General features: G+C 37.7%; 1 protein-coding gene across 1 annotated transcript in view; it reads right to left on the minus strand.

Moving 5' to 3' along the window:
* The window catches only part of RRP1B (ribosomal RNA processing 1B), a 48,746-nt gene extending 34,735 nt beyond the window's left edge, over nt 1-14,011 (minus strand). The window contains 7 exon segments of the mRNA XM_074213878.1: nt 3,438-3,499; nt 3,919-4,004; nt 5,466-5,523; nt 6,981-7,063; nt 13,678-13,861; nt 13,863-13,951; nt 13,954-14,011. Coding sequence (XP_074069979.1) covers nt 3,438-3,499; nt 3,919-4,004; nt 5,466-5,523; nt 6,981-7,063; nt 13,678-13,861; nt 13,863-13,951; nt 13,954-13,996 — 605 coding nt within the window. The 5' untranslated portion in view covers nt 13,997-14,011.
* Between the last annotated feature and the right edge of the window lie 567 nt (nt 14,012-14,578).

Raw genomic sequence — 14,578 nt, forward strand, 5'->3', positions numbered from 1 at the left:
TTGTCAAAACAGCTCAAATTGTTATTTTCTTTTTACTAACAACTCAGATTTCAATCAATAAGTATTTAAGTTTCCCATGTACTAAGAAATATGTTAAATATGTTAATACAAATACATACAAATATTTAAATAAAAGGTAGTTTAGGAGGACATGAGTAGTTGAGGGTTTAAGAAAGGTTCCATGCAGAAGATTTTGATTGAGATGTATTTTATAGAAGGGGGAATCTAGGCAAGAGTCTATTCCAGGCAGGAAGGATTGTCATGAATGAACAGAGAAGATATGGTGTTTGGCTGGATCACAGGGTCCAGCAAGAAAGCCAAAAAGACTGGGGTTGTCAAGTAATGTTAATGCTCTTTTCTTCTTTTTCTTCCCTAGCTCTTTTTTCCCTCTACAACTTTCATTTGGTTTTGTTTTTTTTTGTTGTTGTTTTAGTTTTTTGCAAGGCAAATGGGGCTAAGTGGCTTGCCCAAGGCCACACAATTAGATAATTAAGTGTCTGAGGCCGGATTTGAACTCAGGTACTCCTGACTCCAGGGCCAGTGCTCTATCCACTGCACCATCTAGCCACCCCCATTTATTTTTTTAAAAGACTTTTTTTACTTCTTTTTGTCTTCTAGGAATATTTGTTGGACTTGTTTGCAAGTTGCATTTTTTTTGAGACTTTGCTGACAGATTTTTTTTCTTCCTAAGCTGCCCTGGTCTAGAAAAATAATAAACTGTGATTTCCTGTCTTTCCCAATCAGAATTTAGTCTCTTGCATTCTGGGTATGGGAGTTGAGCTAGTATATCTTGGGCCTCAACTGCTATACAGGGTTTGGGGATTTTTTGGGGGGAGGGGAAGGAAGGAAGGAAGAGATAACTGGGGCTAAGTCACTTGTGCAGGGTCACATAGCTAGTGAGTAGGTCTGTCTGAGGCTGGATTTGAACTCAGGTCCTCCCAACTCCAGGTCAGCATTTTATTCATTATATCATCCAGCTATCCCAAGCGCAGGGTTTTAATGGTTAAAAGGCATACTTTATATTTTATTCTAGAAGCAACAAGTCATTGGAGTTGGTTTTGTAGGGGAGTCTGATGCCAAATCTATGCTTAAGGAAAAATCACTTTGGAAAGAGCAAGTATGATGAACTGGAGAGGTGAGACACTTGAGGCAGGGAGATCATTGTAGAAGTTCAAGAAGTGATGAGGACCTGAACTAAAATGGTAACTGTATGAGTAAAAAGAAGGGGGTTAGATGCTAAAGATGTTGTGGAAGTTGAAGTGGTAGGATTTGACAATTGATTCACTATGTGGGGATGGTGAAAGGGAGTGGGGGTAAGTGAGGTGTCAAAATAATGCCAAAGTTACAAAGCTGAGAGATCAAAGAATGGTGCAGTACCTTAGACAAAAGTAGGGAAATTTTAAATAGGGGAGAGCTTGGAGAGAAGGATGATGAGCTCAATTTTGGAAATGTTCAAAGTGGGAATGATACAGAATAAAGCTTAGAGGAGAGAGAGAGTGAGCTTGACATGCATATAGAGTGAGGTTTTTCTCATTTCTCGTTTACTTATTTTTTTAACTTAAATACAGAAAGGTCAAGTGACTTATCTTAGATCTGGAGTCACACAACTATCACTGTGTTTAAGATGTTAACTAGGTATCCTGAGTTTTAGACCGGGGGTTATTCTTTTTTTTTTTTTTTTTTTAGGTTTTTGTAAGGCAAATGGGGTTTTAAGTGGCTTGCCCAAGGCCACACAGCTAGGTAATTATTAAGTGTCTGAGACCGGATTTGAACTCAGGTACTCCTGACTCTAGTGTTTTATCCACTGCGGCACCTAGCCACCCCCAGGGTTATTTTCAAAATGTTGCATTACCTTTTTTTTTTTTTTTTTAAATAAGAAATCTTAACAGTGTGTGGGCTACTATGCCTGGTGCTTACAAAGTTCACGTCCTTGGAGATCTTCAAGCTAAGGATGGACTACTAGTTTGAAAGGTGGGAAACAGCATCCTTTTTAGGAGATGGGTTCCATCAGATGGTTACTGACATTTCTTTCAACTTTGGAATCCTGTGATTTACTTATTCATTGCACAGGTCCTTTTTTTTTGTCTCTTGCACTAGTTTTTCTTTTAGTTTTCCCTCTGAAGTTCCTCTTCCTCCATTTCTCTTTTCTTTGCCATGATCTTTAATATAGCACACTGGCTGTCTTGTAAAGTGGAATAGGGAGACATTTTGAGTGGTCCAGTAGAACCTTCATTGCACTGGCTTCCTCTAAAGATTCTCTGCACCAACAGTTCTTGTACTTAGTGGGTAGACTGAGTGGGGGTAAGGGAGCCCCAATAGTAAAGGACATCAAAGGAGCCCCTCTGAAGGCTTCTTTAAGGCTGAATTTGAGTTTGGGAAAATAAATTGTGCCTTCTTATGAGTTGTTCATAATCCAAATGTTCTTCATTTGAGTGGCTTTGTGTGAGTTTATAATGCAAGTGTTTTTAATTCAAGATCTACATGAATACTGATGGATTATATTTGGACTCCAAAAAACAAAGCAAAAAATCTAATTTATCTTATGACATTGACTGCTAACTCTGGTGGCAGATGCTCTGAATTACACTCTCAACTCTGTTTCCTAGTGTGTGATTTTGATTAACTTTTAAACTTGTTTGAAACTCAGTTTCCTATCTGTAAAATTTGTTGCAAGATCCTTTCTAGTTTTAAATTTATGATCCTATGAAAAATGCAAAATAACTGAAATACAAAAATTGGGGGAATTTAAACAAAGAAAAAACTGAATTAAATACATAAAAAAGACTTTCCTCACCATCCTCCCCTTTCTCCAAATCTGTTATATATTTCTGTTTATTCTGTTCCCTCTGTACATTCTTTTCTCTGGAACTGAAAGGGCCAGTTCAGGTCCCATCTGCTATGAGAAAACTTCTCTACCAGCCCACAACCATCCCTGACCTAATTCTATTTGCACCCCCCCCCATATTGCACAATCAGAACCTTATTAAAGACAGTCCCATTATCTAAATATATTAAACAAGCTAGAACTAATCAGTATGCAGTTATGTATGTTGTAATTAACTTTCATATGTTACATGTGTATTTATTTTGAGGCAATCTGGGTTAATGACTCTCTCAAGAGTTATACAGCTAGTAAAAGTGTCTGAGGCCAAATCTGAACTCAGGTCCTCCTGACTCTAGGAGGGGTGCTATCTACTGTGTCAATTAATTTTCACTTAAGTCTCACCCTCTAACTGAATTTCAAGTTCCATATGGACAAATACTGTTGATATACTTCTTTTATATCATAAAATGCCTTTATCACTGTTTGATATTTAAATAATTTACTAGTTGATTGAACCTTGAATTAAATCCATAATCTTGAAATTTGCTATTAATAGTCATTCAACAGTTTATTGGTTACTCTTTCCTGTGGCTAAATCTTACAGATTACTAACCTTTCATCCCAGCCATTTCTCTTCAGTACTTCAAAGGACTGTCTCAGGACCAAACGAATTAGCTAAAGATAAAAAAAAAAATTTGTTACACAAGAAAGTAAGACAGTTCCAACTAATTCAGTGATAAAAGGGTATTCACACAAGTTTTGAAGTCCAGATGCTGATGGCTTATACAGTAATCAAATGTTAACACCCACACAATATGTTATCAAATCTACCTTGTAAAATACCACAGGAGTGACTCAAACCTCAATTTTTAAAATATGCAAGCAAATGACTAAGATGACGAACCTTTCTATTTCCATGATTTTAATTCTTATGCTTGTTCTATTTACATTCTGTTTCTGTACTCGGAATAGTTTTTTAATGGTTAATTTAAGTTTGACTATTTTCCTCAACAAGAGAATTTGAATTTGTATGTTTTGATAACTTCCTAGAATGTTATGCAACAAAGTTGAAAAAGATAAAAACAAGCTCTTACCATATAATATTTGTCTAGACGTTGCTGATCTATTCCTTTCCATTCCCGATTCATGGTTTTCCAAAAGGTCTGGATGAATAGGTGTTCTAGAATGAACAAAAGTACCTGAACATCAGATTCTCAAGACGACACATTATACCATCTTGCAAATAACATATGGATATGTAGAAACACATTCAGAATAATGAACCATTTAGACTAATGCTTATGAAGAATTATTTTTGGTCAAGCTGAAATAAAAAAATATGTTAAACAGGGTCAATAATTTCTTTTTTTTAAAAGAGAAAACATGATTTTATAATAGGAAACATGAAGTTTATGTTTCAATGAGTAGTCTCCTCTAAGAACACATTTTTCTTTATGGTTAAGATATTTGTAAAGTGCTTAACATTAGCACAATGTAGATACTTAACACATGCTTATCTAACCCCCTCCAAATCAAGATCTTTTTTCTGATCCATATTCAAAGGCCTTTTTAATTTTTATCAGCATCCACAATTAAAAATAACTTTTTTTTTGGCTTTTGCAAGGCAAGGGTTTAAATGGCTTGCCTAAGGCCACACAGCTAGGTAATTATTAAGTGTCTGAGGTAGATTTGAACTCAGGTACTCCCGACTCCAGGGCCAGTGCTCTATCCACTGCGCCACCTAGCCGCCCCTCAAAATAACTTATTTTTATAAATATCCTCAAATCTCTGCAAAATCTACCCATACATTTTCACCCCATATCATATGTTAGTTGGATGGGCAAAAGCACAAAACATTTTATCAATCAACAAGCACTTACTTAGCACAAAGCATGTGCCAGGAACTGTGCTTGGCATTTATCTTCTCAAAATTCAATTGGTACTCAACTTAGAGCTGCTTTTTTCCACTTGAAAGTGAAGTGATCATTCTCTGTGCATGTAGTTCTCTGTAGAAATTTGCCTTTATTACTAGCTGAATATAGTTCAAGTTCAGAAAGCTACTTTGGGTTTCAAAGCCATTAGAATCTTTATGTCTGACTTGTTAAAATTGAACAAACCAACTTTGTTCTCTTTCTTTTTTTTATGTCCTCAGGGCAAAGTACAAAAGCTTAAATGTTTCAGAAATAACTTTGAAGTGCTAGTCACTTTTAAAATTCAGTTCTATTACTAAGAACCATCTTCCAAAATGTATCATTACTTCAATTTGATTTCATTAACTTTAAACAGTTGTCTGAACTTGAGAAAGGTCCATTTGGACATGCAAAGAGGTTCTCTCAAATACATGAATTATGTACATACAGCTACATAAAAAGTTCCTGTTAAAAATATTTCATGATTTTTAGTCAATGAACAGCTATTTGTTAAAACATTACTACATTTAAATGAGCAGTTGCAATATTTGCATGTAGTTACTCAGAAGTCTGTGTCTTGATAAGGTCAAAACATTAAAAACTGACCTTATACAGAAATCTTACACTATATACTTGCCCTAAGCCCTAAAGGTAAAGACCAAAACTTTAAAGGAAAATAGAGAAAGAAGAACGATGGCCGACTATGTCACCCAAAGTTAAATAAGACTTACGAGCCTCCAAGTTGTTAATAACATGGATGAGTTGGGAAATGGTATCAGCTAATTCCTCCTGTAAAGGTGAAGTTGAGAAAGATGTTAGTGTTAATATGTGGTAACAATGCTTGGTGACAACATAATGGCCTGTACCCTCCTCTCATACATGCTGGTGAGAAAATTTGAGACTCCCGTTTTTAACATAATTTCTACCAGAAAATTTATATAATGACTGTATGTATAACAAACATGAAATCCCAATTTTTCATTGATGCATTATGCCGAAATATGTGTCTCTGAGGTATTGTTTAAGCAACAAGTAGGAAAATATTCCTTGTCACTTTAGCTGATCTAGACTATACATAAATCAGTAGTCAAGTTTCTGTTTTCAAATACAGGTATTAATATTTATATTGTGATTTTTTAAAAGTCAAATAATTTTAAAAAATGAAGTCTACAGTGGGATCTGATACTGAAAACATAGTATAGCTAGACATAAGAGATTCCCCCTCTACTACTCACTCAATCTAAGATTTTAGAAATATCAAGGCAAAGTAGAATGATATATGCAAATTGTTAACTCCTGTCAGTCTGAGACCCTACAATTAGAAGGAAAAAAAGCACAGCACATGTATTAGTTGTATCATGAGTTATAGCATTTAAAGGATATATTCAGGAGACATTTGAGTGGAAAAATCTATTAAAAAAAAAGAAAAATCTGCTCATTAAAGGAGAAAGAAAATCTTATTAATTTTAAGAATTTTTCCGATCCAAAGTTTGGTTCTGGATATATTTTCAAATTTTCTTACTTCCATTAAACCTAATGTTTTACTAATCCTCAATGCAAGTAAACAACAACTTACACATACAACTTACTCTAGCAAGTTCATATTAAAAAAATCAGTACATCAGTACAAATTCTTACATGCTCCAGAAAAAGTAGCTATGCTAAAGGTTATGCATTAAAACCCAAAGAAGTACAATGTATTCCATTATTTCTTAAATGGAAGAAGCAATGAATAGAGTCACCATTTAAAAAATGAAAAATATCTTGTCCATTGATAAAACACAAACCTATATAACAAAACTCATTGGAATTATAACTGAAGAGATATCTAAAGTTTATGGGCATCTTTCATTTTAAGGTTAATACTTACGGTACAAAATCCTTTGCTCTTTCTGAGGCAGTGTGGAATTCAGAAATCTGGAATTCCCTTGAAGATACTTGCCCAGCTTATCCTAGGCAAATCAATTAACCTCTCTGACCTTCAATTTCCTCATGTAAAATGAGGCTGGACTTGATGGCTTCCAATATGTTCTAGTTATGATCCTAAGTGTCCTTAAATGATAACAATGGCCCTTATTAATATATGGCATTAAGGTATTTGCTTCACAACAATTCTGTGAAGTAAGTGGCAATTATTTTAATGTATACCTAAACAAATTGGGAGTCTTTTCTACCTACCTTACAGGGTTAATTAATTTTGCTAATAAAGGTTTTGTGCTAGGGCACCTCAAAGTAAATGGTCTTACCTGTAGGAGAGATTCATCTTGCATCCACATGCAATAAAAAAGTCCTTTCCATATTTTTAATAGCTCTTCTTGACTGAAACCACCTAGAGTACAAAAACACCCCACAAAATTCTTACTGGAAAATATACACATTCAGTAACAACTGAAGGAACAAAAATAAAATATGCATCATATAGATGTCTTATAGAACACATCTGAGGGTTCCTATGAATTATATTTTCAATATTTTGGGAGCATGGAAAAAGATTTATTTTACTTGGCTACAGAAAGGTATTCTAAAACCAATGTATACAGCTTTTATATATCAAAGCTATTGAAAAATGGAATAGGGCTGCTTTACAGGGTAAGCTACTGAAAGCTGGAATGGGACTGCTTTATGGAGTACAGTGAGCTGTCTCATTAGACAGACTAAGAATGATTTTATTAATTGGACAGACAGTTGGATAAAACTACTTGTAAAGATGTTGCCTCATACTAGGTTTCTATGATCTTATATTTAATCCTTCCCCTTCATCAAGGGCCTTTTTTTTATCCTTAAACACTAACAATTCTCTTCTCACTATCAATTTAACTGGTATATACTAAATCATTTTAAAAAATCATTAGATGTTAAGTAGTTATTTTCTCTACTCCTGTAGATAAAGTCTTATTGATAATGTTAGTAATGAGAAAATAAAACAAAAATAAATACCAGAAATACTATAGTTCTAACTTTTTCCAAAGGTGGTTGCTAAATAAGCAAAGAACAAATGTCATCTTTTTTTTTTAGGTTTTTTTTTGCAAGGCAATGGAGTTAAGTGGCTTGCCCAAGGCCACACTGCTAGGTAATTATTAAGTGTCTGAGGCTGGATTTGAACTCAGGTACTCCTGACTCCAGGGCCAGTGCTCTATCCACTGCGCCACCTAGCCACCCCAAAGGAATGTAACCTTGGCTGCCCTAGAAACCCTGATATGTTCTGTATTATCATAATATATCAAAGTTTCAATAAAGGTCAACAAAATAAATCTTTTGGGGGGTAGAAAAAGCCCATGCAACACATGGATAAATTAGAACCCTTTCCTATACTAGAATTTGTTTACTGTATTCAAAAAGTGATCTTACCCTAGTGTCTGGTGATTCATTTCTTCTACAATTTGCAACAATTTTACATATTCACAGGACTGGGGCATTTACTCTCTTGGGGGTAAACTTATCTTGTGTACTTAAAAAAATTTGAGAACAATTATAAAAGGAAAGGTTGCTAAAAAACATTGCTCAAAAAATGAGGAAGATGCCCTGTCAAGAATTTATTTTTCCCTTCAGCTATAGGAACCTTTCATTAGCAGTATGATTCCCCCCCCTCAAAAAAATACAATATTATAACTGACCTGGTACCTTATTCACAGTAGGCATTCAATAAATATTAGTTGAATGAATCAGAAAAAAAACTAGACCAACTTCAGAGATTTCATACTTCATTTTTCAAAGTTAGGCAAACCACAAAGTACTCCAAACCAATCCCTTCTGAGGTAGTAACAATTAGAAGGCTTAGAATAACAAAAATTGAGACAAGGGGTCACAGTGGTCCACAAAGCAGAGCTGGAAAAATTACATAAAATCATAAAAAAATGACAAATAGGAACTATAAGAAAAGAAAGAGATATAGGTGGCAAGTATATAATTTAGGGAGATGAAAGCTCTCTGACCGAACTATCTTTACACCAGGAAGGAGCATTCTAAAGGGGAAGATCTTCTAGCAATTTCATCAGTTCCAAAGGAAAATGAGAAAAGGACTTCAATTTCCTCATCTGTGAAATAATGAAGTTGAACTATAAACCATAAAATAATTTAATTCCTTTCTTTCATAGGTAAACATGTTGAAAGTTTCTTTAGCAGGAATATCAGGTGTGAGGCTTGGGGCTTTGAACTGTAGTTTTATCAGTTCTTTAAAAAAAATGAAAAAAGGACCTAACAAACATTTCTATTTATCCTATATATGAATATAAAGAATACTCATTTGTAGACTTAGTCCAAAAATTGTATGGGTAGATCTGGAAGTAACAATATGCTCCCATCTGTAAAGAAAGTAAAACTGCCATTTTAAATCACACAGAGCTAAGATATATTTGAGTATTTTTAGTCCATTACATTTTATGTATTAAGGATTGTTCTAAAATAGAAAAACCCCTATTATAATAATAAAAACTATGAAATTAAAATGCAATCCCAGCAATGATTTATAACCAGATAAAGACATATTTACAGCAACCTTTTTAAAAAAAAATTTTTTGCAGGGCAATGGGATTAAATAATTTGCCCAAGGTTATACAGCTAAAGTATTAAGTTTCTGAGGACAGATTTGAACTCAGGTCTCCTTCCAACTCGCCAGTGCTCTATCCACTGCGTCACCTAGCTGCCCCCTAAAGAGATATTTAGGGGGCGGCTAGGTGGCATAGTGGATAAAACACCGACCTTGGAGTCAGGAGTACCTGGGTTCAAATCCAGTCTCAGACACTTAATAATTACCTAGCTGTGTGGCCTTGGGCAAATCACTTAACCCCACTTGCCTTGCAAAAACCTTAAAAAAAAGAGAGAGAGAGAGAGAGAGAGAGAGAGATTTAGTCTGAAATACTATTCTCTTTGATGAGAAGCATCATGTGTAAATATTAAGTCAGTCTATATAAATATAAACTGGATCATCTGATATATATATATGAATTCAACAATTTTATCTCAGTATTCTAAATGCTGGCATGGCTTGAAATGATAAAATGGAATAGTCATTCTCAAAATAAAATGAATACAATACCTTTGGGCCCATCATAAATTGAGATCTATTCTACTATGATTATAATTATGAATTCCATTTATTATCACTACTGATTCTATATCAAACCAATCAGTGTGAAAGAACACTGATATCCTACCCTCCTTGTGAGGTAGTAAATTTTCCAGAGGGTAAAAATTTGGGAGAGAAATGTGGCAATATACATAGGGAACAACAGCTTAAGAAAACAATGAAATCAACATCACTAAATTATCAGAGTACTGAATTAAGTATATATAACATCAAATATAACATTTATAGCAGGTTCATATGTCACCCCTATTGATCCTACATATGAATTCAAAGAAAACTCATTTGTAGACTTATTCCTACAATTGTGTGGGCAGGACAGCAAATATATTTGATCTTACCTCCTCATTTCTTCTTTCTAAGCCTTCAAATGCAAGAAGAGAAATTATGGATGGCCCATACAGTCATGGTTCCTGAGGATTATTCTAATTTATATGACATTAGAACATTTACTCAAAAAGTCCTCTCCCTTACCAGGTTTTAGTGTTAAAAATACCTCCCTTAAAGCGAAGGCACTGTGAGAGGAAAATGAAATCATTAATTAATTAATTTTCCCAACCCACTATAAGGTTATAAAATAGTTTTACAAGTCAGATTGTTGTGAATGATTTAAAGAGAAACTTGGAATCTGAGCTATATTTCATAAGAAAGACTCAATCACATTATTTGGCCTCATTTAAAGTAGGTGTCATGATGCCTTTCCTTATAAAAGTATCAAGGAAGTCTTGGAAATAAGCAATGTGAGTTAGATCATTCTAAAGTTTTGGTCTTTCAACAAGTTATAAACATTAATACTATTCTAATTAACTTTAATTCAATTCAGTCAGTCAATCCACAAGCATTAAGTGCTTACTATGTTCCAGACTATGTCTGTCTTAGGTGCTGGGGAGACAAAAGGTAAAAGACAGTTGCTGACATCAAGGAATTTTCAGTCTTATCGTTTATACAATATGCAAACAACTATGCACAAAGTTATACTCAGGATAAATAGGAAATGAGAGAGAGAGAGAGAGAGAGAGAGAGAGAGAGAGAGAGAGAGAGAGAATGAGGATTAGAAAGTTTCTGTTAGAAGGCAGGATTTTAGTAGGGATTTGAAGTCAGGGAATCTAGGAAGTAGCAACCATTCTAGATATAGGGGACAGTCAATGAAAATGTCCAGAGCTAAGAGATGGAGTGACTTGTTACAGTAAGAAATACATAATAACAAGGCCAATGTCACTGAATCAGAGTACCTGGGGATGGGAGTGGGGAGGAGAAGCTTGATGGGTGGAAGTGGGAAGATTGAAAAGGCAAGGTAGTCATGAAGAGCTTTCAGTGATAGAAGATTTTGTAATTGATCCGGGAGGTGACATGGTTGGACCTACACTTTAGGGAATTCACTTTGGTGGCTGAGTCCAGTTGTAAGGTGATATGGGGTCTGTACTGGAGTGGTGACAATATCAGAAAAGAGAAAGTGGTGCATTGGAAGATGTTGTAAAGGTGAAGTCACCAGGTCTTGGATATCCAAAAGAATGGATATAGGAGGTTGAGGATATGTGAGAAATAGTAAGAAGTTGAGGATAATTACCTAGGTTGTGGTTTCCTAGGGAATGGGAAAATGGTACTAAGGGAGTGGAGGTAAGGCAAGGAGTCAGGAAGACTCCAATACAATCATAGACTTTTTAGTTGTGAGACTCTGGGTAAGTCACTTGATTTTTCTGAGCCTTGAATTCATCCTTTGAGTACTAAATCTAGGATATCAACATTCACAATTTATATCTCTTCCCAATGTACTCAGTTTTGGACATGTTGGGTTTAAAATGTCTACAGGATATCCAGTTTAAGTTGTGTAATATGCAGTTGGAGATGTGATACTGGAGGTCTGCAGAAAAGTCAGATCAGCTTAGGTAGATTTGAGAATCATCAGAATACTGATAACAGAATCCATGAGAACTACTGGGATCACCAAGTGATATAGTATAGAGGGAGAAGAGAAAATCACCCAGGACAGAACCCTGAGGGAGCCACCTACAACAAGGTGTGATCTGAATAAGGATCCATCTGAGGAGACTGAGGAGGAGTGGTCAGATAGGTGGGAGAACCAGGATTGTAGAGATCTAAAATCCTAGGAGTTTCAAGAAGAGAGTGCTCTATAGTATCAAAGGCTAAAGAGGGGTCAAGAAGGATGAGAACTGAGAAAACGTCACTGAATTTGGCAGATCTTTGTTGAAAATTACTGGTAACTTGGGAGAAAGTAGTTTCAACTGAATGATGAGGTTAGAAGTCAGAGCTGTGGAGAATTAAGGCTAAGATGAAAATGGAAGCATCTACCGAGGATGGTCTTCTAAAGGGGTTCAACTGCAAAAGGCAGAAAAGATATGGGATAAATAAATGTTATTGTGGGGTTGGAAGGACAAGTGAAGGCATATCTAGTAAAAAAGCAGTATGGGAGGCATCCAGTCACATACTAATAAAGGGCAGGCTTTGTGCCTTCAAGAAACCTTAGGAAATGATATTTGGGTTCCCTACATAAATAACTTTTCCAAGGGCTCAAGTTAGTCAGTAATATCAGAAACAAAGCTTCAATTTTTTGACCCTACTCCCAAGTGTTAAATTCATAAGAACATGTGATCTTCCTTTTAGCCTGTTTTTCTTTTTCTGGGATGTCTTTTATCTTTCCTGTCAATACTTATTTTTGAAGGAATTCACCAAAAAAAACAAAAAAAAAACAAAGGAAGAGTAAGGGTTCTAAAGGGAAACCAGGTGAAGATATGAGAGTTAAGGACCAAGGAAATCATAATGTCGGGAAGCCACCTGACATAGTAGATTCTGAAATCGGGGGCCACTCCGATCCAATCTCACACACTTTCAAGCTGTTCAGACTCTGGATCATCATCTGTTTTCTCTCTGCCTCAATTAAATGAGAGAGATTGGACCTTCAAGTTTCTCATTCACCCCTTGAGTTCTAAATCTAGGATCTTACGCTTCTAATTAGTTCACAATTTATATTGCTTTCCAAAAAAAAGTATTGCTTATCTACTACATGTAGGTAATTTAAGTTATTGATCTCTTTTTTTTTTTTTTTTTTAGGTTTTTGCAAGGCAAACGGGGTTAAGTGGCTTGCCCAAGGCCACACGGCTAGGTAATTATTAAGTGTCTGAGACCACATTTGAACCCGGGTCCTCCTGACTCCAGGGCCGATGCTTTATCCACTGCGCCACCTAGCTGCCCCTAAGTTATTGATCTTAATACTGATATATAAAAAAATGTTCATTCAAGGATTAGGCAATTTTTTTCCCACTGGATGACGGACAGAGACAGTATCCTATGTGGTCTTTGAGAATTCTTTTTCTTTTTTTGCAAGGCAAACAGCTAGGTGATTATTAAGTGTCCGAGGCCACATTTGAACTCAGTTCCTGCTGACTGCAGGGGCCACCCCGATCTTTGAGAATCCTTAAGGCTACTTTAAGAGTCTGTAGTGGATAGAGCACCGGGCCCTGGAGTCAGGAGGACCCGGGTTCAAATCCGGCCTCAGACACTTAGTAATTACCTAGCCGTGTGGCCTTGCAAAAACTTAAAAAAAAAAAGAGTCTGTGAGGTGTCTGTGTGATGATAACAGAAATAATAAATAGTGAAAGAAAGGAGTAGCTTCTGAGTCTGGAGGTCCGTCCAGGCCCTGCGGTCCTCTCCGCTACGGGGCGGCCGTCCCCGGCGGGGGCTCCGGGAGGGGAGCGGCCAAGTGCGCCCGAAGCTCTCCCGGCGGCCCGGCCCGCGCCTCCCCGCCGGCGCCCCATGTGCTTCCCTCCCGGCGCGGTCCCCGGCCGGCCGGCCGGCCATGCGGCGCGGCGCGCGTCCCTCCGCGGCCCCCGGGCCGGCTTTACCTGTCACTCTCTGAGTTTTCACGCTAATGTACTGGCGCAGCTTCTTCGCAGCCCGGTCCCGAATCAGCTTCTCGTTGGAAGCCAGCCTCTGGGCAAACTGGATCTCGGCCGGCTGCATGGCAGGGGCCATGATGCCCCCGGAACATCCCCTTCCTTTCTCCCTCCCCCGGCGCCGCCGCTCTCCCTCCTCCTCCTCCTCCGCCGCCGCCGCCGCCGCCTCCAGCAGCCGCAATTGCGCAGAGGCCGCGGACGGGCCCCGAGCGGCGGCGCCGGGGGAACCGCGCGTCACGTTCCAAAGAACGCGGGCTGATGACGTCATAAAGGGGCGGCTGCGCTTCGGGGCGCCGGGGCCCGGCCGGGCCCGGGAGCGTCCGCGCCCCTTCCCCGCGCCCCTCCCCGCGCCCCTCCCGTGGCCGCAGCGCCGAGGGCGTCTCCCGCTGCCCGCCCCCGTGGGCCTCCTGCCGGCACACCTCGGACAGCCTTCCAGGCCGCTTTCCAAAGCTTAAGCGGAGGGAATGTTCTGGATTAAAGAAAGCATCGGTCCGGTCCTTATCCCCTTACTAGACCATAGTAAAAGAGTTTGTTACAATAAAACACGCACTTTCTACATTATAGAGCTGTATGGGGGGGGGCTGGGCCCTGGAGTCAGGAGGACCTGAGTTCTAAGGTGCCCTCGGATAATGATCACCCAGCTGCGTGACCTTGGGCGAGCCACTGAACCACACTGCCTTGCAAAAATCTAAAAAAAAAAAGAGGGGTGTGTGAATATGAAAGAATTGCACCTTAGATTTGTTGATTACAAATGATTAAATGTAAAAAAATCATTACTGCAAAGGAAGACTCGTGCTGTGCAGTAATCTCTTCCACTAACTGAGTCAGTGGAGATAGTCCTGTCTCCTGT

The sequence above is a fragment of the Macrotis lagotis genome, chromosome 1 (genome assembly GCF_037893015.1).
Source record: "Macrotis lagotis isolate mMagLag1 chromosome 1, bilby.v1.9.chrom.fasta, whole genome shotgun sequence".
Taxonomy (NCBI): domain Eukaryota; kingdom Metazoa; phylum Chordata; class Mammalia; order Peramelemorphia; family Peramelidae; genus Macrotis; species Macrotis lagotis.